We start from the raw sequence: 26,827 nt of genomic DNA on the forward strand, positions 1-26,827 counted from the left end.
TGGCAAGCTTTTTTGTTGTGAAGCATGACTAGGTAGAATAATTAAACCAGATCTTTGCAAAATCCCCTTATTGTGACACCAAATTATGAAATGGAAACCATGGTGTGTTTGCTTTATTTTTTATTTTTTATTTTTTTTTTAAACCTGCAGGCCAGAAATTAATTCTTGGGACTTCTAAACTACAAGCAAACTAAACAATGCGGGAGTGGGCTGGCTTACAAAGCATCCCATTAGTGCATGATCCCTGGCACTTGTTTTGGCCCTGGTCAGCTGCCAATCTTCCAAGCGTACCTCCTTGGGGAATGAGGCAGTGCCTGTGCCCCAGGGGCAACGTGGAGGAGGCATGTTCTTGGAAAGGGACAGAGTTTAGCAATACAGATGTAAGCTGTGCCACACACAGCTGTGAGAATAGTCCCGGTCCCATTTTGTTGCCTTGCACAGAAATAGCTCTTACAGCAGGAGGATATCTTGTATTTGTCTGGTTTGCAGGAGTCTATCAGAAAACTAACATGTATGTGTGGGCAAAGGAGAAGTACTCACTTTGCTTTAGCTACAGACTTTTCTTATACGAAATATCTGTGTGAAGGCCCAAGTGGACATCTGTTCACCTTCTCTCTAGTACACAACTTTGGCAGCAAGCTTGATGATTACAACTGCGATTGTAAATACAGAAAAAAAGGATGAAACAAGGGAGAGAAAAAGGATGAATGAGTGAAGTACAAAGAATCTCACTGCTGGTGAGGATGGAAGTTACTATTCCCCTGCTATGCAACCATCCCCTATGGCAGATTTATCGTACCCTGAACGAGAAACTGCAGCAATTTATTTTACACAAAACACATGAGAAAAAAATATCAAACTGACTGACTACCTTGGGATGGCTATAATTAAAGAAGACTGTAGTCTTGTTGTTTTCTATAGTTAATTTTCCAAGAAAAAATGTTGACATTTGTTTTTGTGTTGCTCTGAACAACTGTGGCCAAAATAAATGTTTGTAGGGAATTTTCATTTGTCTTGAACTATCAACAATTCTTATTATAAGGAAGGAGGAAAAAAACAAACAGCTTTTGTAAAACAGCAAGGATTTTAGTTGGAAAAATCCCACTTCTATTTTCTTTGGGTTTTTGGATTTTTTTCATAGAAAGTTCAAAAACCATGGGAAAGTTTAATCTTCTAAAAATTTCCCACAACACCTTGTCTCATTCAGAGGACTGGATCCTAATCTATAGTTCCAAAAGAGAATGTCAAGATAATATCTTTATATGTACAATTTACATTTTGACCATCATCAATTCTATGATTGGTTTTAAAACTGAGACATGGGAGCTGCCTTCTGTGCTCACTTGAAGGCATGAGAAAAGTACAGTATGCCACCAAAGCACCATTTGGCAGCCACTCATACTGAAATGACTGAGAACCCTGCAGCAAAATTCTTCAATTAGTTGTGCCTACAATAATGTGTACTTCTAATATATTATTTTTCCACGGCAGTAAAATGTTACAGCACTTTTCATCCAGGAGGAGTTATACTTTATTTTTCATCAGTTTTTCATCATTGAAACAGTAAAAGAGAGGAGAGGAGAGGAGAGGAGAGGAGAGGAGAGGAGAGGAGAGGAGAGGAGAGGAGAGGAGAGGAGAGGAGAGGAGAGGAGAGGAGAGGAGAGGAGAGGAGAGGGGAGGGGAGGGGAGGGGAGGGGAGGGGAGGGGAGGGGAGGGAAGGGAAGGGAAGGGAAGGGAAGGGAAGGGAAGGGAAGGGAAGGGAAGGGAAGGGAAGGGAAGGGAAGGGAAGGGAAGGGAAGGGAAGGGAAGGGAAGGGAAGGGAAGGGAAGGGAAGGGAAGGGAAGGGAAGGGAAGGGAAGGGAAGGGAAGGGAAGGGAAGGGAAGGGAAGGGAAGGGAAGGGAAGGGAAGGGAAGGGAAGGGAAGGGAAGGGAAGGGAAGGGAAGGGAAGGAAAGGAAAGGAAAGGAAAGGAAAGGAAAGGAAAGGAAAGGAAAGGAAAGGAAAGGAAAGGAAAGGAAAGGAAAGGAAAGGAAAGGAAAGGAAAGGAAAGGAAAGGAAAGGAAAGGAAAGGAAAGGAAAGGAAAGGAAAGGAAAGGAAAGGAAAGGAAAGGAAAGGAAAGGAAAGGAAAGGAAAGGAAAGGAAAGGAAAGGAAAGGAAAGGAAAAAGGTGTTTTTCATTCAGTGATCTAAGCACATGACTTTTTAAAAGTTCAAAAATTCATGACATACCATTTAGACAAGTCAATGAGGCACCTACCTTTATTACCTCACTTAACTCTGAGCTGATTTTTTGTGGTTCTGCCAGAATAGCTGTGGCACTTAACACAATACTGTTCACTTCATCTGCTTGCTCTTTTAATTTCTCATGTTGTTTCTACAGAAATCAACAAAAAAATTGCTCTGATTGATAGAATAGTGTTATAATTTTTGTTTTGTTACTAGTGTTAATTTAAGAAAAGGTAAACTAAATAGATTTTGGATAATTATGAAGTCGAAGTTTTTCATAGATACCTCTATTAATAAAATGGTGTTATTCCATTAATGTTTAGTCCTTATGGGAAAAAATCTTTTATAAGAATTATTTTTTTAATATTATATATTACAGCAAGAACAGTTATTGGGATTAAGTATTAGTGAATGGTCAGCATAAACAAATCAATCTGTAGGATTTTAAATCTATGGTATTGTGAATGTTTTTCACTCTCAATAATAAAGCTAACTTGAACACTCTCTCATTGTGAGGAATAATAAAAATCCAACTGGAAAATCCAACAGAACACACTTATGACTGCTGCTAGCTCACATAAGGCTTCGTTTCAGACACGTCACATGAACTGCAACCTGCAACTACAACAATGAAACAACAGAAAAATAAAGAGACTTTATACACAAAGGATCTCAAGCTTCTTGTAGATGACTTCAAAAGAATAATGTGCTTGAGTTATCTACTGAATTATTAGACATTCCACATCATCATGAACTTCTAGTACAGAGCTCAAAATGGAGCCAATGTTGTGCTATGAAATACAGAGGTTGGTCTGAATTCATAAGATCATTCTTGTGATGAAAGGATTGCTCCCTAAACTGCTCTCCTCCAGACACAAAACAATTTCAGTCATTAAAATGAAAACAGGTTCAAACGATCCTATATTTTTCTTTTTTTTTCTTTTCTTGATTAAAAAATAAACCAGAGGAAGAATTTTAGGTGAGACAGTCTAATTTTGCATCCCTTAAAAAAAAACAGAAGTCTCATCAAATGGCTGCAAGGAAAACAATAATCTTTTTTTTTTTTTTTTTTTTTTTTTATATGAACAATGTATTAAGTACCTTTCTAGTATGAAGGACCTCAAAGTTCAATTTTCTCATCAGCCAGATGCTATTTGAACCTAACTCCACCACTCACATGTGAACTTCCCCCTTCTGTGGGGGTACCACAGGGGAAGGTCTCCTCTGAGCTCTCCTCTGATTTATTGCTTTGTTCAAAATACTGAAGTTATTCAGTATAAAACAGTGCAAAAGAAGAAACTACTGTAGCCTCATAGCAAGGCAGTTCACCTAGCAAATAGGAAACCCATTTTCAACCTATCTGGTGTTGGTTGGATTTGTGCTTGCTGGTGCAAAGACAATCATCTACTCTTTCTAAACAACAAGAAGAACAACAAAAGCAAAAAAAAAAAAAAAAAAAAAGGGAAGGAGTTTTGCTTAAAAGAGGAGCAGAGAGAAAGTTTGGATAGGGCAGTATGAACCCAACCACAGCCCAGAACCTAATGCAGCACAGTCTCTATAAACAGAATATTTCATTAGAACACAACTGTATCTGTGAGCATGAAGTCCTTCCACTTTATAAATGAATGCATAGTAGATGAAACAATTCCAGCACAGTATTTATAGCAACTGTGCTACTTGGAATACATCTTCCTACATTTACGCATCAGTAACCAGCTTTTCCTTGGCCAGCTAGGACATGCCATGCCAAAAGCAACATGCATTGTCACTTCACAAAAAAAGGCATAATTTTTGCACTTCTCAACTTGTTTAGAACTGGAATGTTAAACTCATCCTGCTGAGGAGTTAAAGGATCTTTTTTGAGGTGGTGATTTCTAAATCTAAATGGTAATCCACTATTTTAAGTAGTGGTAAATATGAGCTATTTCACAGATGCTGATAATAAATAGACTGCAGTAATAATACCTCATGTTCTTGAAGATTGGCTGTGTTTTCCTTATTTATTGCCTCTGTTTGTGTAACATAGTCAAGTGCCTGGCCTAATGCCTCCTCCAGGTCTGACAGCTTCATATTGTGTTCACTGAGCTGCTCCACCACATCAGAAACCAGAGATCTGGTGTCATTGTACCTCTCATGAAACTCTTCAACTCGCTGTAACACTGAAAGAAAAATCAGAGATGGCCGATTAGCCAGAGCAGGTACATGCAGACATGCATACAGACTATTGTGTATTTTTATGTCTGTCCTGCAACAAGCAGAGACCTGGGGAAGTCATTTTAAAGCAGGGGCGCTTTCGGCCGCTGTAACAGTCTCAGTGTTATGCCCATCAGAGCTGCTGGCATCTTTTCCACAGCTTTAGTAGGGTGGGGAAAGGCATGAAAAGAAAAAGCTGTAGCCCCGATGTTTATTTCATGCTTGACAATCTCCTGAAGTCAACAGAGTTACACTAGCTTGGGTTAGGAGACTGGCTGCCTGAAGCTGAGATTGCTTTCATATTGGCAGATAATGGCTTCTTTGGTTCTTTCACTCTTTTTTTCTTCTTCTTTTACCCCAGATTTGCTCTTGTGCTTTTTTTTTTTTTTCCTTCAAACCATCAGAACTAGGAATTATTTAATCTCTTTCACTTCTTGTTTAAGTAATTAATGACAGAAGCCTGCTGATGGACACACAGGTCTCATACTACCTGCTCTTACATTCTCCCAAACTGTGATGTGTGTGGCTGCTCAACCACCAGCATCTGCTGTTCCTCCCCAGGATCTCAGCATTACCACCCAAGCTGCCCAGCGTGGACCTCAGCATTATGCCCTAAGCTGCCCAGCCTGAGCCTGTTGCATATCAACATCTGGGTGAATGGAAAACAGATTCAAAACTCACAGTCCTCTGCAGCATGTTCCTCTTCATCTGCAAGTTGCCTCTCATTTGTGAAAGGCTTACGGCGTTTGATCTCCTTCAGCATCTCCTCAGCCACACTCAGCTTCTGGGCAATTTCTTCAGAGCTTAGCTCTTGTTGAATCGCATAGTATTTCATCTTGCTGCTGATTTCTGTGGGAAAAAGGAACAGATGGTCAATCTAGCATGCTACAGAGAAGTAAACATTGTGGAGTACTTCTATTTTTGTGAATCCAGATCATGCTGGTAGCAAAAGAAAATTTTAATTATCCTACGACTCTACAGTAGGTAATTATTATCTTTAATCCAGTCTTAAAATGAAACCTGGAAATAAACAGTTTCTGGCATATGTAGGGATCTCATCAGAAGACAATGAGATTAAACAGGCAACGGTAATGTGCTTTATTTGGCTTGGCAGCTGGGATCATCTTTTCATTTTGAGCTCTGTGGCACGTAGCAGATTGGGGCTTTCATCTGGGATCATGTTTTGAAGTGCTACTGAAAAAATATGATGTTTATTAAATAACAATAGCAGCAAGGAGACTAAAATAATCTCTTTGGCCATCTGAAGAAGTTTGAGGCGCCTTTAAGATATAACATACAACTTCTGGTCTGATGATGGCTTGCTGGTTTGGAGATGAGTAGTATTTCAAGGTTTTAGTTTCAGTTCAGAAAATGCTGTTGGATCCTTGCAGCTGAAATTGAGTTTACCCATTCCCAGAGCAAACATTATGAAGTTTTCTCACTTTTTCATCTCTGGATTCAAATACCAACCATGTCTTCTTTTGTACCCTTGAATAGCTTTGGCTTGTGTTCATCACCAGTTTTGGGAATAAGCAGATCTGCCAAAGCCATCTGAAAATTTTAATAAAGTATGTATGTATCACTGTGACACAACAAATTCCTTGGCAGAGTATCTTTTCATGCAGTTTCGGATGGCTCCTGAACTCATTAGTGAAGCTCTGAAGTCTCAGTCTCAGCAGTAACTGAATGGCTCCACAGCTTTCTTTTTTCTTCTCCTACTGGCATGCACAGACAAATACGTGTATGAAAATGGGCACGCATGTACATCTTATCTTCAGAAGGACCTGGTTCACTTTCTACAGAAGAGATAGAAGAGAATGATTTTGGGCATGGTGAAAATCATTTTCACCCACCTGTTTCTAACTTCCTTTCTGGGTGAACGGGCACTCTTAATTGCAGGCACAGGTGTTGGTTTTCTACAATAGCTCAACCTGATTTCTGCTATCTGTGTCCTAAACTAGAAACATTTCTGCCTTCTGCGCACCCTTTTCTCCCCAAGACAACCGATGATTAAAAAGAATTATCTACACAAGTCAGCCAGTGAATACTTATGACAATTAATGAAGTTTAGGCTGATACCTATAGTCAGAAACTGTAGAAATAAAATGCAATGATTGACCCCGTAATTAAAGATGATCTAGAATCATGGATGTAAGAATGCAGTACATTTTTAGAATTATGTGTGCATGGTCTTAGCCTGCCTCATTTTTGTGACAAGTTAAGTTAACTGTATTTGTTGAAATTAAAGTGCTGGTTAAAACATCCATGGAGCTAATGATCAGCAATGATAATGATTGATACGTCACAGCTCTTCCTTACAAAAGCTGCCACAGAAGTTGAAATTACTGCTCTAAGTCAGAACCACTCAAGTTTGTTAGTTAAGGATTTCTATTAATTGAAAAAGGCTTCTTTAACCTCACCTACCAGGCAACTTTCTGTTCTGGTGCCACACACAGATTTTTATACTCTCGGCTTTGCTAAGGACTGGGAGAAATCAGTGTGCTCTTCAGCAGAAATAATGTTTTTGTGATGGAGGTGTACAGGGGACTGGAATGCTTTTGCATATATTCCCTTGGATTTTATTCCTTTCTGTAGGTATAGAAGAAGAAGCAGAGATTGGTGTAATCTTAGTTTTATATACCATTATGATACTATTATGTCACAGATACTCCAGATGAAGATGATCATATTGGACTTGCAGTTGTGCTTGGGAAGGTGTTCACTGTTGTTATTTAACTTTTGATGTATAGTACAGTAAAAATTCTTGAAGATCCAAGCAGTTCCTGGCTGTAAATCAAACAAATCTTCCCCTGGGAAGGTCTGAAATATGTACATTTACAGTCAGAAGAGAAATTATGTTTTGAAATTTATGTTAGTTCTAGAGATGTTTTACTGCTCCAGCATGTTGCCCAAAGATGGACTTAAGTTTCACTTGCATCTCCACGTATCGTATGCACAGATGAGCAGGACACTGAGATAACAGGAGACAGTTTGTCTCATGTTAACATGAAAAAGCTTTTGGTTTCATTCTTCTAATTTTGGAAGCTCTTAATCATGGTTACCTCTCCTGCTGTGAGACAGCATCCCTATAACCATTTCTGACAGTCTGCTCTAGCCATCTGGTTTAAAATTCTGCATTTCACTTTGTGGGGAAATGAGAGGCCAATGAAAATGTAGTTTTCTAACTCTACTTATGTATTTCAGGAAAAAAAAAGACAACAGTCACCCTTTAATACTGTTTGGATGGGTCTGAACTCAAACTCAACCAGAAATTTTGGTCAGATGAAGCAATAAACAACTTGAGGAGAAAAACATCACCACCTTCCAAAGTGAGCTTGGGGATTCAGTACATCCACAAAATAGTGTACTATTCAGCATCTTTTTCTTTTTAGAAGCTTTTGCATGATGCTATATCAATCAACATAGTTCTACCAAGAAACAATTTGCTAAAATGCAGAATATTGGTGATTCACCAGAGGGATCACCAGACTTAGTCAGATCTGACTGACATGGGTTCAAAAGGAAAAGTGGTATTTAAAAAAAATCTGTCTAGCATTTGTGTGTACTCTGTAATTTACCTGCAAGACTGGAAAAGAGCACTTTCATCAATCTGCTATAAAAGAAGGCACCAAACGTTCTCACCTCCAATCCCATTCTTGTGCTTGTGGCTGCAATCAGTTCCAATCTGATATCAACTCTATTTTTTTTTCTTACCACTAGTATATATAAATACCTTGACTATCTATTCGAACAATCAGAGGTTACAAATTGAATTATCTTAAAGTATTTCATGTAAACTTATTTATTATTATTTTTCTTTTTCAGAATGAAAAAAATGAAGGAGATGCACTTATTCTAGTTGTCAGACCACTCAGAGACAACCTTTCATCATGGTACTGCAGGTGCTAGTGGCCTTATGTGTGGATTGCTTCGTCAGAGTACCCGGGAGCTATGGCCGTTTTTTTGCTGGAAGTTTAATTAATACATGCTTCACAGTGAGCTGAACTAGAAATAAATCTATTTACCTTGAATATTATCCCTCATATTACTAAGCTTCTGCACGAGCTGAGTAGCACGACTGTTGGTCTCCATGGTTTCCTTCTGTACCAGTAGACCCTTGCTGGAAGCTTCATTTCCCTATGAATAAACCATGTAAGCAAGATATTAGATTTATTTTTTTTTTTCTTTCAGATCTGTATGCATGTGTGGAGTTGAGCAGTGTAAACACACATTTAGCTTTTTCCTGATGAGCATGCAAAAGTCCATTTATCATATAAAGTGGTATTTACAGAGCTGTTTGAAGTGAAGGGCTGTCTTGTCGATATTTTCAGTATTGCAGAGTGAAAGATTAAAATCTGTCCCACATTTATCCATCACTTGCTGCAATCAAATTGTCATAAATTATGTACAGTTGTAAACCTCCCATCTGCCGAATCTCCTAGGCATTTAGTAGGGCTGGCTCATTTTGCTGGATATTACATTTATTGAGTAAGTGTAGAGACTGCAGAGGAAGGCATGAAGCTCACCACCATTTTTAGATCACTGTCTCCCTCATGCGAGGTTGCCTGCTCTGCAACTTGTTAAAATTAATAAAACAAGCATGAGGATTCAAAAGGCCCGGAAGAGCATAGCCACACTCTCATCACAAAAGCCATAAATACAGGTGAAGGTCAAGGAGGGGCCTCTGGAGGTCCTCTGGTCCAACCCTGCAGCTCAAGCTAAGACACCAACAGCAGGTTGCCCAGGTCCATGCCCATACAGCTTCCGAAGATCTCCATGGAAAGAGACTCCATAACCTCTCTCAGCAATCTATCCCAGTGCTCCACCATTCACTGCATGTCATAGTAAGGACAGGTCCCCTGATGTTCTGTATTATGGCTGGGGCTGCACTCCCCATTGCATTTCCCATATGTGCATTGAGGTGATGGTTCCCAAACAAGTGAGGCACTGAGTGAAGCTGTTAGAGAGGTAAACATTTACGTTGGCACGGCTATCATATGATCTGGACATTCCTTAGATTTGATTTTCACTGGTATATCTAAGGAAGGAGAAGATAACATGGCTGCTGACCACGTGTATGCGTGTAAGCCCGCACCACACGCTTCGCAGTGGCGCAGTGTTCAGTTCAGTGCCATTTTAGGGCTGCAGCAGCGAAAATCCACACTGTAAAATCTGTCTGAGCATAGGAGTGAAGACTGGAGAGCTCGAGCTCCTGCTGTGCTCGCGTCATGGCGGCGCCAGACCTGCTGAGGCGTTGGCACCAGGGGGCGCCTGAGGCCACGCCGACACGGCCGGGCTTAGTGGAAGGCTTGTATTGTCTGCTTGCTTGTTTTCAGTCTTTGAAGGGCTTGTCCTTTACTGCTGTCAAGGTTTCCAAAAGGTTAGTGGGAAGCATAGCTGCGCGAATGAGGGGTTCTCTTAATGGCCCTCATTTCCCCAGTGGCATGGGGCACTTGCCCTGTGCTTTGCTTGGAGCCTGAGCAGGAAACGTGTTGAACGTAAGATGTGGTGTTTTGCAATAAGCATGAAAGACACTCCAATTGCTGTGTCAGCTGTGGTTGTCTCTGGCTGGAAATAACATAGCCTGGTGTATTTCCCTAAAATTTATATATTTCACTAACAAAAAGCTGTTCAATAATATTCATTTAAAATAGAAGAGATGCAATTTTGAACTTCATTCTTAACACAGAATCAATCATAGAATCATTAAGTTTGGAAAATATGACTAGGATCATCTAGTCCAATCCAACTCACCCCCATGAGCCCACTAACCACATCCCTCAGGGCCACATCTACACATTTCTTGGACACCTCCATGGACAGTAACTCCACAACCTCCCTGGGCAGCCTGTACCAGTGCCTCATCATGCTTTCTGAGAATAAATTTTTCCCAATATCCAACCTGAGACATAGCGCATCAGTATTCCTTCAGGGTGCAGTGAAAGTGTTCTGTGAGCTGAGAGCAGATAACCTTAATTTTATGGCCTGACAATTGAATATGGATGTAACATTTATGATAATAATTGTGTTAAAACATATCTTGAGTGCTGATCAGGCTCCCATCTCAGTGGGTACCTAAAAAGGCTTTTAAACCAGCAGTTTTGTAGCACACTGTGAAGTGACTAATCAGACTAAATGGAATTTTACAAGGGCATACATGTAAAATAAATATAATATGAAGATTCCTAAAGTCAGTCCAAATTTAATGTTGGTTACTTCGGTTTGAAATTGCAAGGCAGGGTGTCTACTGTGCCTATGATGTAATAGGAGGAAAAAGGAACTAGATTCCAAGGGAGGGCTCTTTGCTGTCTTTGACAAACCTCTGACTATGCTCAGAAAAGTTTGGCTCTTCCTTTCCTGGGAAGAAGACTTGGTGGGTCTTTAGCACTTTTAATTTAGAGCCTCAGTAAAGTGGAAAGTTGAGAAATAAAACATTATCCTAACTTTCTTTCAGGTCACTCTTATGCAGTGAATGTTGTTTGCCAGCATGAGAATATCACATGCCACAAGGCCTCTGTGCACTGGCTGTAAACAAACCTGGTCATCCAGGTTTTCTGCCTCTCTCAGGAGATCATTCATGTCATCCACAGCATCATCGACCTCGATGGTCCAAAGTGTGGAGTGGTCCTTTTTTTTCGACATTGCTGCCTGTGTGTAGGGAAAATAAGAAGTCAGCACATCCCAAACCAAATTTCTGCACTGAGGGCGGATATGTAAATTTACATGAATGGATGGAAACCCATTGATGAAAATTACATTAAAAAAAAAAAGCAAAACATCATCAATATTTGTACCTGGAGATGGGTAGTAGTGAGGTTCAGGTCATTCAAACGTTTCTGAGCTGCAACACCTGTAGAGATGCTCAATAAAGTTGATTTGCTTTCATCAATAGCCAGCACTGCTAACCGGATGTCATCTGTCAAATCCCAAATACATTTATCGCAGCCTGATGAGAAAATAAAAGTGTCATTTTAGTGCTTGTGAAACTTAACATCTTAAATTTACTTTTGTGTGCTCCATGGGGTTTCCTCTTTCTGAAATGGATGGGCCTTGATTTATATCCATTTTTCTTTCCCTTTCATCCACCCACTCCCAAGGTCCCACAGGACAGGCACGATGCTTCCAGCTGAGCAGCACCAGATGGGACTGCTCTGAAGGGCCATCGAGGCGGCACTGCAATCAGTAGGGAGCGGGAGATGAGGCATTTCCTGGCTATTCCCTAGAGGTTCCACGTGTTTGTGTCCCAGTGAACAACAGATGAGGGTCAAAAAAAAAAACAAGTTCATTTTGCCAGCAGCCAGAACTCTGCATTTTAAATCTAGTGATATGAGAAGTAAGGATGTCTAGCAGCCAGATGCTTGGCTGTCTACCCAATTAGAATGGCAACTTCTCAAAGCAGAGTTTTGACATGTTGAATTATGCTGCTGCAGAACTGCACCCTTGTCCTGTAAGAATGTTTGCAATACTACTTTGTTTTTAGTGACATTTGTGCCACCAGTAAATGCAGGAGGCTTAGATGAATATGAAACACAGATTCCTGTAGGAACTTTTGCTTGGTATTGTACAGTCTGTTTTCCTGATGGCAGCAGCTGCCAAATGTTTTTCTTCTGATTGTGCTTCTGGACACGTGATCTCTCTTCTTGGGAACAGACTTAGGAATCCATAGGTGACACATAGTCTGTATAGTACTATAGTCTTAATGCTATCTTTTTAAAACTATCAGTATTCACTAGAAGTTGTAACAGTGCTTTTGAAACAGGCTTCTTGTATTTAGAATAGGGCAGACAGCTGAAAAGAAACTGACTGATGTGTGTATGTCAAATTCAACAGTAACAATTTATATTTCATATAAAATGAGAAAAACAGAAATATATGCAAGGTAGCATTTTAGGGCTATTTTTTTTTTTTTGCAGGCTCTGTATCTCTAGGCCTAGAGAAGTAATTTTCATGATACATCCCTACTGCTCTGCAGTTTGTACCTAAACATATAGCCTGTTTTATAGAGCTGAACATATTCATGGGCTCAGTCAGGCAAGTAAGTATGAATTAAAATACACAGTTGGTAGGGCACTGGATTTTTGCGTGTTTAAGTACCCTGCAGAATCATGGTACAAGTGTGCACTGGAGAGAGAGCTGAGCTGTTAAGTTAGTATCTGCAAGCATCTGAGAGTGATATTCATTTTTGGTGTCTCATAATATTATTCTTACTGATGGTTGGGCAGTCTGTGCCAGTAGAAACTACAGGACTGTCTGCGAGGCATTCTCCAGTCTGGCTGTCACACATTCTCCCACCGCAGTTACATGCTGAGGAAAAGAAAAGGGTTTTAAGATAGTAATCTTCAAAATGTTCAACCCAGCTTTCCCATTCCAAGAGTAATGAAATGATTGTACGTGGGATTGTGCAAAGGTAATCAAACCAAAATCAAGGGCTTCCTTGAATGATTTTTCCTTAATTACATAGGTTGGACCAGATGAAATATCAGCCATGACACAGAAGGTATGTGCTGAAGTGACTTGTTCAAAGCTTCCCAGCTGGTCAAAAGCAGAGGCAGAAAGGCCAGAGTTGTCCAGTGGTGCCGTTGTACATTACCATCTGCAGAGGGTGACGTTTAGGAGATGTGCTAAGGGAAGCAGTACAGCTGATGTTAATTACTTGTTATGTAACTCTCTGCAGGCCTGTGGAACTTCTCAATGCTGTGTCAGGCTCCCACCAAATAAAGTTTCCAGCTGTCAGGGACTGATAGTGGACTCTAATTCCAGCTTGATCATATCAAGAAGTAAGTATCTCCTACCACTTAAAATGAAGAACAAGTGAGGTTTAGCATTTTTTTTAAACTGAGTAAGCCGCATTTCTTTTGCCAACACAAGTGGCTTTTTAGAAAGTTTAATTTTTAATCTAAAGTGTCTCGAGATTTAATTGGCCTTTAAAAATATATTATTTTCAAGATTAAAATATTCTTGGAACGCTTTGATAGAATAACAAAAATTAGCAAAATAGAGGAACAGCAGTGACTTATCTGGAATTCATTTTACTCTTGTGATTCATGGTTTCAGCAGAATCTCGTATCTAACAAAATTTGTTACTGCCATTTTACTGCAGCACATTCATTGTTCTCTGTGAGTTTCCTTATATTTACATTCCACATTGAGCATTCAAGGAATTTTCTATGAAAATTTGTAATACAGCCTCAAAGTCAACACTATACTCTAACACTGGAATATTTCTTTGTAACTGAACCAAAGTTAGAAGTATTCATTCTTTATACTAGAGATGAAAGAAGTTGGTTAAGAATGTTATGAGGTAATCAACCTTTTGACTTCTCCACAAGTTTGAATTGGCGTATTGCAGCTCCTGAATCTACACTGTTTTGCTATTTCTTTTATTAAGAAGTGAAAGAGAAATCTCAGTTGAAAGCAGAGATTTCTCTTAACCTGTATCACAGGATCTATATCACAGCTCTAGTTTGGATTAGGTTAGTACTCAAGAAAATCAAATTGTGTCTTCTTATTGAACTGGATAACTCTTAGCTTGTTACACAAATGCTTATAGTAAATTCATTTCAAAAGCAGTTCTGACAATATTTCATCAACTTGTTCAAGAGGTACCAAATTTTTAATAGGGAGTTCAGAGTTTCAGTACTATTGTGGTTTACTAGTGGAGAAAGTTTCTAATTTACCTGCGTTTCTGAGGGAGACTTGTAGAAAGCTTTGAAGTGTGGATAAAGGACACATAATTAAGAAATTTAATGAAAGGAGGCTGAAAACTGCTGTTGACAACTACAAAAACTTTTTCTTCTGCATGAAAGAAAAAAGGATGATCTTAGCTGGATAGAAGTAATTGCTTGCTTTTTCTTTTTCTTTTTTTTTTTTTTATTTATTCTGTATACCTCTTCAGATATTCTGTGAAAAATGTGTACATAGACTTTTTAATACTATGGGGTTTTTTTTGACTGTTTGTTTTAAAGAAGATAATTATCTTGTTTGAGAATCAATATATGTTCTAAATAAGAACTCTAGTCATTCTGAACTGCCAAATAAACTATAAGCTTGCCTTGCAAGCTACCACAATAGTTTGGTTATCATGGATTTGTTGACTGATGCAGGAGATCATTGCAGCTGCCATGTATCAAGTACAACACATTTGGGTGTTTAGCAGAAGTGAAGGTAGAATGAGGACTGCATAACTTTCTGAAACACAATACTTCAAAATCAGCATTTGCTAGAGTCAGCCAAAAGATTGCTGAAAGCATAAAATGAAATGCGTAAGCAGGAATTGCTTTTACAACCTCAAAATCACAGAGATTGAATTGTGGGCATATGTTGGGTGCCCAGATCCAGATGTGAATAAAGCTTCAGGATGTGCAGTTCCTGCAGCCTCTGTCTTTGGCTTGTTTGGATACCTGTGATCAGCTTTTGGGGTTATGGTGTATTACCTCCTCTCCCTATTCAGCTTAAGTTGAATTAATGTAACTTAGTGAGGTGAATTATACTTTGGAAACAGGAAACAAGAAGGAACTGCATCATACACTGTATGCGTAAATGAAGACTGCTGTACAAAAAACACTTGAGTCCAGATTGTCCTCACAGTTTCTAATCTCCAGGATCCAGAACTTAACACTTTGTAGTAAGTGAATAAAAACTCCAGGTGCATATTGAGTTACAAGAAGTATGGAAATTTTATCAAGACATTGCAGACATACGAGGGATTGCACCTTGAACCCAGGAGTACTTCAAATGTCTAAGCTGGTTGCAAGCTTCAATGCCTTACATTCAAATCAAGCTGAGAGTTAGGAGTAATCCATCCTCCTAATTTGTGTTATTGTCCTTGTGGAAAGGATTCTGGCAATGGGATTGGGAGGGAGCTCCAAGGTCCTTGCTCTGAGCACTTGCATTCTGCCTTTAGCTGTGGTTGTTTCTCATCTCTTTGCAGAAAGATGCAGTCTCTCCTCCCACAGCCAAAGCAATGACAAAGGGCATGAGGACAAAGTGTTGTCTGGCATTTAGTTGGGATATGGGGTCTGGGCTCTTGAGAATTCCTTATGGGTAATGGAAAACAGGCTAGATTCAGGGGTTATTTAGCTGATGGAACATCTACAGTAATGCACTAGGAGTGTGGCCAGAACCCCCCCGCCTCCCAGGCCCACTCCCAGGCATCTGATGACTGATTTAAACATCTCTGGGAGGCAGTCTGTGCCCCATGCAGTACCAACTTTTTTCTGCTCCATTACATTGAACTACAGACAATACCTGTGCAATTTTTAGCGAATACAGCGTCCCCGTAGTAACCTGGAGCACATCGCTCACACTTGAAGCCCGTGGTGTGGTGCAGGCAGTTGCGACACTGGCCGGTCACTTCATCGCAGTCTTCAAAAATCAGGTTTGGGTCTGAGTTGCCACTGCAGTCACATCTTTTACAAGTGCTTCCGATTAGCAGAGGATTCCCGTAGTAACCAGGGGCACACCTAAAAGGAGAAGCAAGCCCAAAGTTGACTTGCAATGCCATTCTCATCTGTAGTACCATTATTCTCTTACCTAATTGATGTTCTCATGAACTGCTGACAGTCAGCAATCACTAAAGGACAGAAGTTAGGAACTGTACTTCTGAAGATGCTTTTTTATGCTCTAATCTCATACTGTCCTATTACTTAATTTTTCCCTTCTTGAACACTTCTGGTATCTCAGTCACTCTACTCTGCCTTATTTTTTTTTTGTATCCTTAGTGGGGCAGTGATTTGTTCTCCATTGTTTAAAATATAACAGCATGACCTTGGCAGAGAGGCAGTTCTGTTGTTTGTTTTGGTCTCTTTCAGCTTTGGATCTCTCCAACTATATTGTGTTCTATAGGAAACTGGGGCAAGAGACTGCTTTTCGTGATGTGGAAACTTAGAGGAAGTTCAGATGTTATTTTCATTATGATTGCAGATAACAGAGTTCAGACTGGAAGAGAACTAAAAAATATGTCTGTGATGTGGCACTGGGATGGCAGCTAGTGTTTGCAGAACCAAACAGGTGCTGAATCAATCCATTACATCCACAGCATTTTTTTGGTTTGTTCTGTTAGCCTGTTGGTTGAGGCCAAACAGTAAGAATGTCTGTGAGCCCAAGAGGAGAGGATGTCTCTGAAGGGTTGCAGAGGGAGAGCAGGAAATAAGCAACAGGCTTTGCAGAGAAGAGTCACTTTTGGGATGCGTTTGTGTTGAATGCTTGTTACATCATAAAATGGGCCAGGTACTGAAACTGTGGTGATTGTTGGAAGTCTAGACAAACCAGAAGTATTTAGGAAGCAGAGAGCTTCCTAATTTAGGGAGCCAGGGCTGTCAGCTGGCAGGATGGAGACAGCCTATGTGGCCTGTGGCATTGTTGCAGGGTGGCAGGAGAGCTTGTGACCCTGCAGTCTGCACTACAGAGGCTGGGGACTTGTGGCCCCAAACTTATGGGAAAGAAGAATGTCTGCAGGGAAGGGGTAACTAGCTGGTGTAATGATTGCTCATTGAAGAAGTGAGAGGGTTGAAAGGTTGTTGTAATTATTTAGTTAAGGAGTACTCTGTTATCCTGTTTTATCACCCTGTTGTCCCGGTCTTTTCTCCCATCCATAAAGCCCGGCATTCAGATACTGTTTGTTCTGTTATTTGTGGGTGAGGAGGGTGAGCTCTCATGCACTTCAGTTTAATTTTCTCAAGATTCTGGCTGGGGATACAAGATGAGATCTATTGTCTCCTAAAATATGAACACAGACAAATTTTGGTTCTGCTCTGTCTCAACAATGAAAATGTGGGAGATCTGATAAGAGCTTTTAGTTTTCTGTTCCTACATTTGCTGAAGGTTTTTTTTGTTTTTGTTCATTTTTTTTTTTTTTAACATAACAGAAGCCATTTCCTCAAGGCTCTTTTGTTCATTTTCCAGTCCTGAACCCCCACAGTAAAAAAAACACATAAAATTTTAAGCATCTTAATATAAACCACTTGGCTGCCTCAAATACTGTCTTTTCCAGTGGCAAAGAGTCTGTTTGTCTCTTTGCAGCGCTGCCAGAATTTTTGTTGCAGATCTTATCACTTGCGTGACCCAGATGTAAAGAACAAAAATGTGGCCGGGAGTTCTCTGCACTCAAATAAATGTGAATGCAATTCTGAGCATAAAGATTGTGATTTAACTGACTGGAGTGGAATTGCTCCCCTTTTCCATGGAAGTTAGAGCAGGCAGTGATGTGTGATGCTTCTGTTTAGTCATGCCAAAAGGCTTACTAAAATTTTCTAATATTTCAGACAATGTGGGACAGTCACATTGTCCAAAATTTCAAGTTTTCAAGATGTATATGTACAGAAATCTCTCCTTTTTTTTTTTTTTTTTTGCTATTGTTGTTTAAATCTTCTGAGCCATTTGTTTTACTGTGAGCTCTCAATACCTTGCAGCATTTCTCTTTTATCTTCTATACTTAGATAATTTTCCAAATAATCATCTGTCTGATGTGTCTACCAGATCACAGAAGCCACTGGGCTGTGCTCAGGTGAGACTGTAGTACCAGCCAGTGTAGGCTTTCAGACAGTGACTACCAATGACTGCCTTCTATTCCCCATCAGGGCTATGGTTTCTCATAAGGACAAGGTGACATTTTATTTTCAGAAATACACCATTCAGTTCACTTGCCAGAAATGCAGTGGGCAATTCCTCACAGATAAATTTGTGGGCCTGGAAGAAAGTCCTGCTTTTTACAATCATCTGACTCACTTTTATTAGCCGTATCTGCTAATCTAGAGTAGCTGTCTAAAACAAATAGGAACTTTTAGAGCTGTGAATAAATGTGTCACCCTCACTTTTCCTTTCTCTTTGCTTCTCAGAGGACGTTATATGTTTGGTCTGTGCCTTTCCTCTTTTGAATGGTTGGTAGCATGAGAAGAGGAGGGACTACTGAGTGGAAACTTATTGCTCCATCTTTGTGCTTTATGGTCTGGAAAAGTAGAGGCCTGTGATAAATGTATTTTCCCTCTGCTGCATCAGTAAGGGGCTCTTTGTTGCTAAGAAAGAATATTTCTTCTCCCACATGATTTGTCAGCACTGTGGAGATAGTAAAGCTGCTAGGCTATCTTTGTTTCGTTTTACAGCCTTATTTGCTTCCTGCAATTACTGGTGAGTAAGAAATTAACTTCCCCTTCCCTGGCAATGCCAAAAGGACTATTTTCTTCTGTTCACTTTGGAATCTAAAGCATAATTTGTTCAATTATAGTTTTTTACATTTGGATGTTAGCAAAACCTGCATTTCATCTGCTGTCACCTTAGTGCTTTACTGCCAGAGTCCAGGAGCAAAATGACTCATTCTTAAATGTTGAACTGAGAGGTGGTTTTCACAGTTCCTAGGAAAGACCTCCATAATTTCATATTATTCACCAGCACATGTAAAAGAAACTAGCTAGACTTGTGCCAAGGCCCTGACTTAGCACAGGGAAGCCTCCTACACAATTCCAGGAGATTGGCGCATGTTGTCATGCAGCCACTGTCCAAGGAAGGGTGTCCCGCTGCCCTGTCCCCCTGCAGGCAGTTGGCAGGGGGCATGGAGAGAAGGAGGCTGATAGGATGTAGTCTTCCTCTCCCCTGGGGATGTGGGATGGGCAGGAGTAATGTCCCCTCTCTTTTTGGTGCTCCTATGGTGCAATGGCTGCCAACACCAGCAGCTAGTGTTAGCTTGTTCTTTGACAAGTGAACACAGACAAGCATCTCTTGTTAGTCTTTGAAATGCTTTTTGTCCTATCTGACATGAACCAGGAGCAGGACCAGCCACCTAGCAGAAGGAAAGGTCTCTTTGTCACTGCAAACCACTTAGCACAGCAGTTTGCAAAGGGCTTAATGCAGTGACCAGGACAGGCTGATTTTTTTTTTGAAACTTTTTCTAACCCATCTACACATATTTTGAAACAGCTGCAGTGTGTAAGGCTGGGTAGTGGCTGTTAGAAAGAAAAGCTGCTGCCATTCTCCGCTGCTGCTATGAATCTGCTTCTCATTTCATGGGATTTGATTTGCTTGTAGTCTAGGATGACATTTTAATAACCATTAGGAAACCTCACTGACCTTTTAATTGTCTGCATTATCCTTTGTGTATACATCTGACATTTCCTAAGAACAAAAGCATGCAGCCATAGCCCTGGAAACAGGCTTTTTTTTCTTTTTCTTTTTTTTTTTCATTTTGTGCCATCTGTCTAGAGGGCTTTTCACTACTGCTGTCACTGTGTTAGTGATGCAGAGGTAATACGCTGATGTTTTTGCATCCTCTGTAAGGGCAAAAGTCTTCACTCTCTTTTTGATCTTACCTTTCTCTTCATATGTTTATCTCTCTCTAGTAAAGTATCATCTGAATTCAAACCTTGCTCGTTAATGAAAGTGGACTGGGAAGTGGAGTGGAATTCTTATATGGTTCAGGGGCTTTAAGAAAAGTCAAAATAAAACATTGTGAAATTCAGTGTCTGAACTGTTCCATAGTCTTTGTGTTAAAGTGGTTTTAATTTATTGTCTGCTCAAGGAGAATTATAATTCCACCTCTGAAATTCACTGTAGCATTGTCCATGTGTGTCCATGGTAATATGGCCTTTTATAAGACAGGACAATAAGTTATATTTCTACTGCAGATCTCCATTTATTTGTGTACTTTGTCGTTTACTGGAATTGCTTGAGAGCATAAGAGTTGAAAAGCAACACTGACCTGTGGTTGTTTGCTTGACTTTGTTTAATAATGCATGTAAAGCACATTTAGTGAAAGCATCTGCTCATTAAGAATTTGATCAGATGAGGCATTTTCTTTTCTGCTTTTGAAACATTTAATCAGCAGAAGCCTGTTATGTTTTCAAAGTGGAGCACTGCAAGAGGCATCTATGGTGGTGACTTTTCATTTCAGCTGATCTTTCTGGTTTGTATTTTCATTTTTAAATTTTATTCCTGTTAGTACAATAACCATTTAGAGGTACACAGAGTGCAAGGATTGGGTCAAAGAACATTAGATATAAAAGTCTGTCTTACCTGACATGTCTCCACAGGGAGCCTTTATAGATTTTGCTAGGAACTAGACAAGATTCTTGAACAAGCATGATTCAGTCAAATGAATACAGGATTTCTCTGTGCAGGGCTTCTCCCTGCGTGTATGTAAAGGCTCCCTTGAAGGTTCCTGAACTTCAGTACTATTGACCATTAAGTCATCTTGTTAGTTTCTTACCTTTCACAGTTCGGTCCTGCATAATTTTCCTTACAGACACAACGCACATTTCCATTTTTTCGGTAACAGGAGACTGCAAAGCTGGAATTTCATTAGAGTAACTCATTAGAATAGCAGGCAGTGGCAAACAGTTGGGAGTATTTCTTCACAAACAATGGACATAGGTTGTCAGTGCAAACTCTGGCTCTTGATTATTTCTCACTGTTGAATATTCCTTCATAGGTTTACCTAAGCTCTGTATGTGCTGCATATTAAACCCCTTGTCTAGTCTTTTTAATTAGTTAATTAGAACCACTAAGTAGTGTATAGCTATATACACTACTTATATATATAGCTATGTAGTTCCCAGATACATACAAATTTCTATCTTGCAGCATAGATTGGAGACACCTACAGGTTTTGCTACACGATTTAGATCAGGGATTTAGGATAAATGTGTATATTGTGCAAACCTCATTGCTTCCTGTCTTTTTTTTTAAGGGACATGATGTTGCTTACAAAAAACACTGCAGAGAGCCCTTCAGGTTCTGGAATGGGTGCAGTAATTTCCTGTGCAAATCTCACAGTTTTCCTCGGATCTCATCTGGGAGTAGTCAGGGTGAAAACTGAACTCACTGGTGCTGTAACAAAGGCTGCTGTACCATCTCTGTGAGAAAGCTGGAAAGACCTTAGTGCCTCTTGTGTGACCATCTTGCCAATTAGTTATGCTGACTGCAGAAATGCCTTATGCAGTAATTTCCATTGCTAAGATTCTAAAACATGGATCTCTTGCTTTTGTATGCTTTCAGGATTTAACAACTGTTTAACAAAACAGAACATCCGAGGAGCAGCAGCAGCCAGATTTGGAAAGTGCAAATCCCATTCGCTTCAAATACAGTGATGTACATGACTTAAATACATCTGCTGTAATAAGGCATACAGTCCTAAAGATGTTTTCAGTTAGTTTGCAATCTGCATGTCCAAATTCCTGCCAGCACTGGAAGGCAACCAGCATACTAAGTGGCAGCAGTTGCCAGCTGTAGGCCTGTGATTGCTAAAGTAGAAGTTGTGAGTCCTACTGCCAACCTCATCCTGAGCGGTACTAGCTCCAATTCCTAAATGGCTGCATGCCCCTTGAGAAATGTCAGCATCAAGAATGACTGTAAGTCTTTGTCCTCTTGTCTGTCTCATGTTTCAGTGTGATGCCAAGCTGTGCTGTGCAGCTGTGGCAGTTTTCATCCCTTCTCCACAGGATTTCAAAACTCTCAGAGTGATGAGAAAGAGCATGATCCACACACAGCTTTTTCCAGGAACTAGAGGTATTAAGGGGCAACAAGAATTCCTGCAAAATTTCAATTCCCAGCAGTATTTCTTAGCTGGTGGGATATCCAGGGTCAAATACATCTGTGTCTGGGTTGGTGTTGTCTGAAAACATTTTGTATAACCAGAGAGAACACAAAATGAGATCCTTCTCATAGAATTCACAAATTAACTTCAGTAAGGCTTTTATGAGAATTTGTTGAGAAAATCATGAGTTTGGCAGCATTCTTCTTCTTTAACAGAAGCTAATTCCTTCACGTAGTTGAACAAACCACATTGTGGATTTAAGTTATGAAATACGGCTGAAGGCTTCCTCAGGCTTTATATTTTTGTGATCTTTTAGGGGAAAAAAAGTTCATAAAATTCCCTCTGGTTTAAAAAGAAGTAACATCTGCTGAATGTGAAGCAATGTCCATCCCCTTTTTTTGTTCCAAAAAGATGACATTATGCTTCATGTAGTTTACTCCAAAAGTTTGCAGGGCAGATATGATCTTTCCAGAAAATCTGGAGACACACAGATGGATCCCAAGAGCAAGTATGTGTCTGATAAGTCTGTCAGCTTGCCGACTTGGTCATTTCATCTATTATGGGCTCACTGGTTATTTCCAATACAGGGGACAAAACAATATCCTTTGTATGTTCTTTATTTGAGACTTCTAATGCTTCTCTGATTTCTGGTAGAGTTACTGTATTTTGCCTCAGTATATATGGATTAGGATATAATGGAGGAAAATTACAAGAATATGAAAGGATAGTTATTCCTTGAATTTACTTATGCAAGGCTGAATGTTGCTCAGTCATTAATATTTGCCTGTGTTCCACATGCAGCTGAAGGCTATTGCTGTGGCCAGGTCTCTGTCATGCAAGATGCTGTGCAGGGAGTTTCTTCACATTACTTAGATACAGGCATAAGGCAAACTGGGACAGGATGCTCTTTTAACAACTGCCTTCAGGACTTGATTCCAAGGAAAACCTTAAAAAATTGAAGTGGATTTTTACAGGGATAGATTTAAAAGCATGACGTACTGTTGCTCTTGAATCATCCACATGACGGCTCCTGGCAAGTTTTGTTCTCTCTTCCCTACCTTACACTGCTGCCCTTTGGAGTTCAGGGCTCTCTTAATCCTAGGTTCCTCATATCTGTGGGGCTGCCAATGTCAGGGGCACTTCTCTGAAGCCCAGCGGGTTGTGGGCAGGGGTTGGTGGAGGCAGGCGGGCCATGCACTGCCCAGTGGCACTGCGCAGAGGACAGCCTGGAGATGTGCTGAAGCCTTAGGGCTGCCCATGGACTGTGCTGGGCAGTGCTTCTTACACACTTTGTGTCCAGAAGGTTAGAAATAATCATTTTCTTTTGCTAAGGAGAAACCAATGCTTCCAATTGTTATAGTTCTCCTATTTCTGGCATTACTTCTGCTGCTGAAAGTGGAGGAAGCAGGAAGTTTTGTCTGTGAGCTCACTCATGTAAGCAAAACCAGGTTTTCCCCCTGTCTCTTGAGGGTTTTCTTTCTAATCCAGTCAGAGCTGCAGGTTTTCAGCTATAGCTGTTCTCACCCTGTGACCCTCCTCATGTCTCAGCTCACTGTGAAAGTCAGGAGGTAATCTGTGGAGTTTGGCTGGAGAGATTTTGCTCTCTGTTGCTGTTTTGAGCCTGTGCCACAGAGCAGCTGAGCAAAGTGAGGCTCATCCCACCTTGGGGCTGGATGAGAAATGCTATAGCAACTGTAAACAAACACAATAAGAAAATTCCCCTTTGCTGAGGAGCCCTGCTTGCAAGTGGAATGGGAAAAAAATACAAGGGGAGGAGGTAGCTCAGTAAAAAGTATCTTCAACCTATTGGCAAGTATTTAGTAGCTTTTCCTCTGTGCACTACAGTGGCATTTGCCTGGATGCCTCTTATATAGCACAGACCTCAAGCAAAAGGGAGCTAATAATATGTTGTTCAGATGTTTTACTGATGTGCCACTAGGCTTCTACTAATTGGTCACAGTTTGTAGTTTTTTGTTTCTTCTGAAGACACAAAATGGATAACCCTGGAGGCCTTTAGCTTGGTCTTGGTTTACTTTTAGGCTTCAGAGCTTTTTGCCATTGTAGCTACGTCAACTAATGTGGTACCGTACTTGTCACAGTGTCCTCCCACCCTTTCCTTTCAGTTCTGCCCAGATTCAGCACAGGAGTTTGCCAAGCTATGCTTTCTCCTGGTTGATTTTACCCTCCAGAGGTCACAAACTGTTTTTTTTGTTTGTTTGTTTGTTTGTTTGTTTTTGTTTCCTGTGATAATAAATGGGAGCAGCTCTTAGTTTTCTCAGTTGGGAAGGGCAGAAGCTTTGTCTGCTGCATACAGGCAGGGATGCTTACCCAAGCTTACAAAGGGCCCAGACCAGCACAAATAAAAGCAGAGACTATTTTACGTACTTGGCAGCTTCTGGCAGGGGGCAGGGGCAAGGCTGGCAGAATGTGGGTGCTCCTCCAACAACGTCACCAACAAAGCCGTCTGGACACTGCTCACAGTGTTCCCCTGTTGTGTTTCTCTGGCAGTCCTTCAGTGAAAAGAGAGAGCAATGAAAGTTAAATGAAGGTGCTGCCTAATTCAGAAAGAAATCATGTATCTGAAAGGCAAGCGGAATAGGGGCTGATGCCAGACCCCAACTCTTCAAGGCATTGATGGGTGAAGCTAAACTGTATAGTAACTATTATTGCTACAAATAAGAATGCTCCATGAGATTACACTGGCCAGCCAATAAGTGTTGGCAAGGTGCATGACAGGACAAAACAGACACGTGTGTGCAGGGTGCTGGAGCAGAAACAGCACTGGCTGTTGTCAGAGATGTCATGGGCACTCAGGTGTAGCTGACAGCTTTGAGTTGTAAGTGCCAGTAGGAAAGACCTCTTTTCCTGCTACCAAACCAACTTAAAAAATATCTGCTGGTAAATGTTGTCAGCACATTTCAGCAGCGAGGCTGCTTCTTAGACCTGATAATTGGAAAAGGGCATTAGGGGAATCTGCAGGCAGATGGTGGCTAATACACAATGTGATTCTGATGATTTTTGTCCTGAGATGGGATGTTTTATCACTACACCTTCTTAGTTTTAAACGAGGTCTGTTAAATGGAAGGAAGAAGCAGGGGTCTAACACATTTCTTTCCCATGACAAACTGCATTTGCAATGGCCTTTTTATAAACTACAGAGCAATGGTACAAGATGTCACTCACTTTGTAAGCAAATTTCCTGTCTACAGTTTGATGTTTTTGAGGAACATGTTTCATCACGCAGAGGAAAACTGGCCACTGGCTGATATTGCTGGAGTTCCACGACAGTAAATCAAGCTATGGTAATGCATACACAATATTTTGCAAAATTTTTCATCATGCTAGGTACAAAACTGCACCTCTCAGATAACATTTTCAATCCCCCCCCAAAAGTCCAAATTCATCTGTAAGCAGTTATAAATTGAATTCAGAAGTTCTGCAGGCCCAAATAAGCATTTTTGTATCATTTGATTGAGAAATGGACACACTCAGATGTGATAGGTTACGAGGGCTTTCTCCTATGCACGTGGTAATGCTCTTCTCTCCATTTCAGCAAAATACCCAGAGACTGTCATTGAAAAAACACACTAGCTGTCTTGCTGAATTGTTTTTCAAAGAGTAGAACTGTGCAGAAGTGCTCTCTTCCTTCTTCCAGCTGTTCAATGGGTTTTGCAGAGTCCCTGGATAGGAACTCTCCAGGGACAACATTTTGTACTGATACTGTATGGATGCAAACAGCTATGCAAGCTTGAGATAGCAAAGCTCCATGACAGAACTACGTAAAACCATTAGGAGTTTAAGTATTCTAAAACATACTTTACACAGAAGATAAGAAACTTCTCCAACCTGCTGCCAGGAGATGACAATATTTGTGAGAGTGAAGATTTCTAGGAGAAGTTAATGGATATTCATACTCCATAACGTTCCCTATTACAGCAACTTTGGATACTGGTAAAATATGAAGCAAAGAGGCATCAGAAACAGGCCAGGCTAATGGCCCCTAACAAGAGGTCCTTTTGCCACCACTGGAGTCCCAATATGGTCTGCAGAAAACTTTGCTTAGGCCCTGCAAATGCCTGTGTTGTGTTCAGAGTTTGCATAGGTGCTGGGAAATGACCATGGTGCCCAGCTTCTCCTCTGGTAGTTGTTTAATCCCATCAGACATCTCTGAGCTGGCAGCTGGCAATGCCTGAAAGAAGTGGGAAGTTGTGTGTTGGGTTTCAAGACTGCTGGTGAGCCTTTACTCTGTGCTGTCTGTGCCAGAGTTCCTACAGTTGCACTGGGTGTGGGAGGGGGGCATGAGTTTTACTGTCTGATTTTCTATTAAGCCAAGATACTACAAATCTGAACCTCACTTTGTACTCCAACTACAGTGTGTTCTTTAAAGAAAAAAGTATGAGGAGAGAGGAATGAGATTAGGGAAGATATTTAATGAAAACAAATAGTTATGTTTCTCTTGTGCTTGCATTGCTAAATGAGTTTTGTATCTAAATCCTGTGAGTTTAGTTTAGTGGTGGAGTTTTCTCCTGGCAACACTGATGGGTTGTTTTCATATATCTTTGCGTACTTATCATCTATCTCCATTGAAAATTCATCATTTTAGTAAAAGACAATTATCCTTGTCAGAGCACAGAGCATATCATATGCTTTTTTTACCAATCTTCCTCATTTGAATCACATAAATGTCCCTAGGACTCATTAATTTAGTTCAGACTCTTTGATTCAGAGAGACTTTGCATATGTTATTGCTTTTTTTCTTTGTAGTCATGCAGAGCCCGTTGCACAGCAACTATTTATTTCTACAAAGCTGTGATTTGGCCAGAGAGCTCTACAGCAGGTAGAATATGATAAGGAAAACAAAACAAAACAAAAAATCTCTTTCTCTGTG

The 26,827-nt window shown here is 40.4% G+C and overlaps 1 protein-coding gene across 2 annotated transcripts in view; it reads right to left on the reverse strand.

The window, feature by feature from the left end:
- Positions 1–26,827, reverse strand: part of LAMA4 (laminin subunit alpha 4) — a 96,951-nt gene that overhangs the window by 40,434 nt on the left and 29,690 nt on the right. For both annotated transcript variants that reach the window (XM_048935529.1, XM_048935528.1), the window contains exons 3-12: positions 24,325–24,449; positions 20,614–20,694; positions 15,666–15,880; positions 12,627–12,722; positions 11,213–11,364; positions 10,956–11,066; positions 8,444–8,555; positions 5,100–5,267; positions 4,191–4,384; positions 2,257–2,373 (exon numbers count right to left, since the gene is read on the reverse strand). In XM_048935529.1, coding sequence (XP_048791486.1) covers positions 2,257–2,373; positions 4,191–4,384; positions 5,100–5,267; positions 8,444–8,555; positions 10,956–11,066; positions 11,213–11,364; positions 12,627–12,722; positions 15,666–15,880; positions 20,614–20,694; positions 24,325–24,449 — 1,371 coding nt within the window. The remainder of the gene's footprint in view (positions 1–2,256; positions 2,374–4,190; positions 4,385–5,099; positions 5,268–8,443; positions 8,556–10,955; positions 11,067–11,212; positions 11,365–12,626; positions 12,723–15,665; positions 15,881–20,613; positions 20,695–24,324; positions 24,450–26,827) is intronic.

This window comes from Lagopus muta, chromosome 2 (assembly GCF_023343835.1).
Source record: "Lagopus muta isolate bLagMut1 chromosome 2, bLagMut1 primary, whole genome shotgun sequence".
Taxonomy (NCBI): domain Eukaryota; kingdom Metazoa; phylum Chordata; class Aves; order Galliformes; family Phasianidae; genus Lagopus; species Lagopus muta.